This window comes from Hyperolius riggenbachi, chromosome 1 (genome assembly GCF_040937935.1).
Source record: "Hyperolius riggenbachi isolate aHypRig1 chromosome 1, aHypRig1.pri, whole genome shotgun sequence".
Taxonomy (NCBI): Eukaryota; Metazoa; Chordata; class Amphibia; order Anura; family Hyperoliidae; genus Hyperolius; species Hyperolius riggenbachi.
Genome location: NC_090646.1, coordinates 318883632 through 318889995, shown reverse-complemented (window position 1 = coordinate 318889995; position 6364 = coordinate 318883632). Strand labels below are relative to the sequence as shown.

The 6364-nt window shown below is 39.1% G+C and overlaps 1 protein-coding gene across 2 annotated transcripts in view; it reads right to left on the bottom strand.

Moving 5' to 3' along the window:
- Positions 1–287: 287 nt before the first annotated feature.
- REST (RE1 silencing transcription factor) overlaps positions 288–6364 on the bottom strand; it is a 145091-nt gene continuing 139014 nt past the window's right edge. Inside the window, exons 5-6 of one of the 2 annotated variants that reach the window (XR_011020491.1) lie at positions 5960–6080; positions 288–369 (exon numbers count right to left, since the gene is read on the bottom strand). Coding sequence is in view for 1 of the 2 variants with exons in the window: in XM_068233839.1 (XP_068089940.1) it covers positions 332–369 (38 nt within the window). In the remaining variant the exon portion in view is untranslated. The remainder of the gene's footprint in view (positions 370–5959; positions 6081–6364) is intronic. The other variant, XM_068233839.1, reaches the window with a different exon arrangement.

Below are 6364 nucleotides of genomic sequence, written 5' to 3'. Positions count from 1 at the left end.
GTGTGTCTGTGTGTGTGTCTGTCTGTCTGTCTGTGTGTGTGTGTGTGTCTCTCTGTGTGTGTGTGTGTCTCCCTGTGTGTGTGTGTGTGTCTGTCTGTGTGTGTGTCACTGTGTGTGTGTGTCTGTCTCTCTGTGTTTGTGTGTGTCTCTGTGTGTTATGGAGGGAGTAGGAGGCGCCCGGTAACAAGGAAGTATATATTCACTCTAAAGTAGATACAGCATTCAATATTTAAATGGTGTGGTCCTACCTTCTAGATGTCCCCTTTCGGGAAGTATACAAACTGGGGTTTTCTTTTATATAACGATTTTATTTTGCACAAGACAACGTGTTTCAAGGTAAAAACCGCTTCCTCAGGTCAACAGCAGTGCCTTAAAAGTCATAAAAAAAAACGCTCAGAAACAAGCAGTTCAAAAGTTAATTGTTAAAACATGACATTTTATCACATATCAATTAAAATAAAATAAAATAAATGAATTAAGTAATGCCTAATTGGTTGAACAATCAGTACAGGGCCATATGAACTATAGCAGTATAGTACATGATAATATAAATAAATAATAAGGTGCATAGTATATTACATAATAAAAATCAGGTGGACTGGAGACTACTTATACCACTACCAGAGTGAGGGCAAGCCGTCTGGTTTGTCAGGGGATGGCCCACTGAAACCATATATATATAAAAAGCATATGTATACACATTAGAAAAACATATACATACCTACCATATTACTCTAAGGGAAAATTGCTTTTATAGATTATATATTTTCTGTCCCTAACACTTGCAAGAGGTTACTACATGCACCTGACTTCTAGTTAACACTATAAGTATAAAATATGTACACATTTATATAAAAACAAATAGAAATTGCAAAAGATGCCCATAGGCCACACTAAATATATTATCTTTAGCCTGTATATAAATATGATTAGATATCAAATTCAGGGAAAGAAGTTGAAACAGGGGAAATTCTTTTAGAATACACATATACATGATTCACTGAGGTGTTTTGTCGCCCCCTTGTGAGTTCCTATATATTACACGTTTTTTTTGACTATTAAACTAGTAATGAAAAAAGCTTTATACATATACATAACTCAGCTCAAGACAGTTATATACTTTACTTTATGTGATCTTAGGATCTAATTCATTTGTTTTATCTAATCTATTTCATTTGATTTAGACCTTGGTGCGGGATAAGTCAATAAGAAGAATAAAATATATAAAACTTAAAAAGTAGCTGAGAACTACATAGTTTTAGATATAGGCTTAAGAGGGAAATTAGGCTACTGATGCTTGTTATGTCTTCTTACTTCTATTGTTATTTTGTTTTCGGCCAGACCAGGAAAAAGTAACTTATATAATGATATGAGGAAATAATCCTAGAGTATTCTTTTATCGTACATGTTCCCTCTTTGGGAGCATTGTTGTTAGAAGTATTTCCAAGGAGGTTAGTACTGTATGTAGGGGAGACTGGTTTAGGTGATCTGGGGGACTTGGGGGAGGGGGGGTAAGGGAGGGGAAAGGCAGGAAATGAAGAGGAGGAGTCCTCACGGGAGTCATCCTTATTAGCGGATGATGGATGTCTTTGATTATTTAAAGGTTATGTTCCAGACATATGTTTAAACCTTCAGGCTGCAAGGTATTTAGTTGGAAGATCCAGTACATCTCTCTTGACTTCAAGACCCCGTTTCTGTTTGCAATCAGTTCTGGAATTTGTTCTATAGGGCTGATTTCTGTTCCTTCTACGGTCTTATTGTGGTGAAAATTATAATGTCTGGATAGGCCATGTTTTAGGAAACCTCTCTGGATGTTTCTCCTATGTTGGCCCCATCGTACCCTGAATGGCTGTGTTGTTCTCCCCACGTATTGTAGCTTGCATGGGCAAGTGACTACATAAATAACATAGTCACTAGAGCAATCTAAAGGGCCTGTGATTGGATATGGAATTTTTGTGACTGTTGATGTGATACAGGTTAGATATTGTTGTATTATTGTACAGCATAGACATCTGGACTGTCCACACTTCCTCGTAGTCTCCTTTTTCTGTATTTGATTCTGGTCACTTATGTTGTTGATGGTAATTCTGCTTGGTGCCAGTTGATTTTTAAGGGTTTTCGCCCGACGGAACACATATCTGGGTTTTGATTGTAGATTTGTGCGGAGATAGGGATCATTTAGTATTAATGGCCAGTGTTTGTTTATAATCCCTTTGATAGGTTTGTAGTTGCTGGAAAATCTTGTTATAAAACTGGGTTCCGTTTCATTTTTCTTTTCTATATCCCTTTTAGTCTTCTTGAGTAGTGTTTCTCTCTCTGTGTTTCCGGCTCTTTTTCTAGCTTCCGAAATGAGGCTCTTAGGGAAATGTTTCTCTGTGAATTTTTGGGTTAATATCTTTGATTGTTTGTTATATATTTCTTTATCTGAACAATTCTTCCTGATCCTTATGAATTGTCCATAGGGGATATTAGTCTTCCAAGGCTTGTAATGACAGCTGTTGAAATCCACATATGCGTTTGCGTCCACTGATTTGAAGTGATTCCTCGATTTTATTTTTCCTTTCTCATGATATAGCACGACGTCTAGATATTCAATCTCCTCTGGATTTTGATTGGACGTGAAATTGATCCCCCAATCGTTCCCATTCATGTATTCCATAAAGTTTTTCACTGAGGTCTCGTCTCCTTCCCAAATAAACAACAGATCATCAATATATCTCTTAAAGAGGACAATGTGGTTGCTGTATGGTGTTTGAGGACCGAGGAGTAACCCCTCCAATAGCCCCATAGTTAAATTTGCATAACTTGGTGCAAACCCCGCCCCCATAGCTGTTCCCCTCGTTTGCAGATAGATGGTCCCCAGGAATTCAAAGAAGTTGTGTGTCAGTATAAACGAAATTGCTTGTACTATGAAATATCTTTGTTTTAAAGGGAAAGTTCCTTCCTGATTAAGAAAGTGCCATATTGACTGTAGACCTATATGGTGATGAATATTCGAGTATAGAGCACTAACATCAAGGGTTACCCATCTGTAGCTCTTCTTCCAGTCTATATTTTCAAGTTCGGCCAGTAGTTGTGTGGAGTCTTTTAAATAGGAAGGTAGTTTGTGTACCAGTGGTTGTAAATGTAGATCAACCAATTGTGATAAATGAGCGGTAAGAGAATCGATTCCAGCAATGATTGGACGTCCTGGCGGGTTGGTGAGTGATTTATGGATTTTAGGTAAGTGATAAAAATGTGCCATTGGTGGGTTTGGTATTGTGACAAATTCTTTCTCTGCTTTATGAATGATGCCCTCTTCATATGCCCATTTAATGAGGCTATGTAAGCTTGTTGTATATTCTTTGGTGGGGTCTATTTCCAGTTTGGTATAGTAGTCTGCGTCTTCTAAGATTCTTTGTGCTTCCCTAATATAATCCAGTTTATTCATAAGAACTACTCCTCCTCCCTTATCTGCTGTCTTTATCACTATTTCTTCGTTATCTTTTAGATTCTTCAATGTTGCTTGTTCTTTCTTACTCAGATTTTGTTTTCCCACTTTCCATTCCATTTCTTTGAAATCCTTTAGGACTTGTGCATAGAAGCTTTCTATATATGGGCCCCTATGGTTGGTTGGATAAAAAGTTGATTTTTTTCTTTAGTTCAGTATGAATGTATCTTTCCAGATTCACGTCTTCATGATCAATATAGATGTTATCCACAGGATTTTCTGTATTTAATATAATCGGGGTCACATTTCTCCCTGAAATATGTGGATCCTCTTTGAGCTTCTTCATAGCAAAGTATCTTTTTAAAGTTAATTTCCTCGTGAAAGTATTTAAATCTATGAACAATTCATACAAACTGGCTGGTTTTGTAGGACAGAAGGAGAGTCCTTTGCTTAGAATTTTTTCTTCTACTGCATTGAGTGTATAGGCAGACAAGTTAAAAATAGGTTTTTTGGTAGTCTTTTTCTTCTTTATGCTGATGGTTGGCGGTTTGATCTTTTTACCACCTCTCCTTCCCCTTTTTCTCCTGGGCTCGGTGCTTGTCTCTTTGTGACCCTCCTTGGTGTGGAGATGGTAAGTGGGCTTTGTGTTCCTGTGGGGTTCGGGATTTGTGGCCATAATGGTGGTGTCTCTCTCATGACCGTCGGTAATTCTAAAAAAGAGGAAGAGGAGGTTTTTCCTGTGAGGTTGGAATCAATGCTACTGTTTTCTCCTTGTCTTAATGGATAATAGTCTGTGATCTGTTTCACGGGTAGTTGTTCACTTTTCATGACATTTCTGGTTCTCCTGGGTTTGCTAATGTTCTTCTTGGTTATAGTGATCTCTTTCATAGCTGTGGAAGTAGATGGTTGTGGGGAAGTTGTTATGTCCCCAAGGTCGTCTGTCAGGTCCGTGCTTTCACTGGAGGTGTCCTCTGATTCTGAGTTATATACGCTCAGATTCAGTAAGTCCTGGGAGATAGCTCTATTTTGTTCGGTGCCTGATGGGTCTTTTCCTATATGAGTGCTATACACCTCCCTGTCCTCTTCTGTTTCCTTCAGTATTCTGTTTAATCTATCAGATCTTTCACTGACTGTAAGTTTTGGAGTTTTTAATTGATCTCTGGTAGTTACAAGTTCACCTCCTTTTTGGGTTTTTAGAAGGGCATTCTTCTCCATCGATTGTTTGGATGTAGATGGCTTCTCCTGGTTTTTGGGCCTCATCGGTTCTTTGCTGGAGCGTTTAGTTTCGTTTTGTGGTTCCTTATGTGGGGATCTTCTTCGACCTCTATAAGGAGTTTTTTTCTTATAGGGAAATGATCTAATAGGTCTTGAGGGATAGTGATAAACGGGTAAGTTTTGTGAATCATTAGCTCTAGGCGGTTGGTCATTGGTGATTTGAATAGGGACAGCCGAGGTGGGGTCCTCGTTCTTACCTAGTGGATCGGGGCCTGTCTGGATCTCTGAGTTTTGTAATGGTTGATTAGGGGGGGGGGGGGGGAATCCTCTAGGTTTCTGAGATCTTTGGAGGTTATTGCGATAGAGGTCTCTATCACGATTAATTTTATTTAATTTGTTTTTGGAAATCTCCAGCTCAAACCTGCTCAATTTTGTGTCTAGCACGTGTGAGCAGCGTTTGAACTGGTGTGTCCGTGAATGGGCTAATAGTGTATCTTTTTTGTCTTGTATCTGAGGTTGTAATTCCACTACTATGGACTTCCGTTTGTTTGTTATTCTTTCCATCATGCCACTAGAGCATGATTCCAGGTAGTTATACCACTCCTCGGTGAACTCTGGGTCCCCCGGAAAGGGTGATTCCGTAAAGACCCGCAGTCCACCCGGGGATATTTTCTCCTCAATGTAGGTTTCCTGCATTTGGATATCTGCTAAATTAAAGAACTCAGTCTTTAGGAGTTTTTCCAGGGCAAAGAATATGGGGCCCAAGTCTATAGTTTCTCTTTCCTGGGTTGGCGCTGCTCCTTCTTCGTTGGTTTCTGCATTAGTCGATCTGTAGTTACTGAGCTTGAACTGGTACAACAGTTTGGCTCGGTGTGTTGCTCTTTCCTCGAGGAATTCGATCTCGTGGTCTACTACCGGATTCCTCCTGTGACCGGAAAAACACTTGGATCCTTCCGTGGAAACTGTAGAGGTATTGGGTGAAAAAACAAGAGACGTCCGGGAGCCCAATATGGTGTAGTATGTTAGTGGGTATGGAAAGATTGAGTAAATACAAATTTTATACTCACAAAGGTAGGTTGCTGTATGAGGCAACCACTCGTTCGCGCCCGTGGGGAAGTACCGTCCCCACTCGGTCTTTGTTCTTGGTCGCAGCTCCAAAAAGTTAGATTTATCGGAACACTCCGATAGTGATCTTCCCCTGAGATAAGGGGTTAGGTAGAATTATGGAGGGAGTAGGAGGCGCCCGGTAACAAGGAAGTATATATTCACTCTAAAGTAGATACAGCATTCAATATTTAAATGGTGTGGTCCTACCTTCTAGATGTCCCCTTTCGGGAAGTATACAAACTGGGGTTTTCTTTTATATAACGATTGTATTTTGCACAAGACAACGCGTTTCACGGTAAAAACCGCTTCCTCAGGTCAACAGCAGTGCCTTAAAAGTCATAAAAAACAGCCCTCAGAAACAAGCAGTTCAAAAGTTAATTGTTAAAACATGACATTTTATCACATATCAATTAAAATAAAATATAATACATTAATTAAGTAATGCCTAATTGGTTGAACAATCAGTACAGGGCCATATGAACTATAGCAGTATAGTACATGATAATATAAATAAATAATAAGGTGCATAGTATATTACATAATAAAAATCAGGTGGACTGGAGACTACTTATACCACTACCAGAGTGAGGGCAAGCCGTCTGGTTTGTCAGG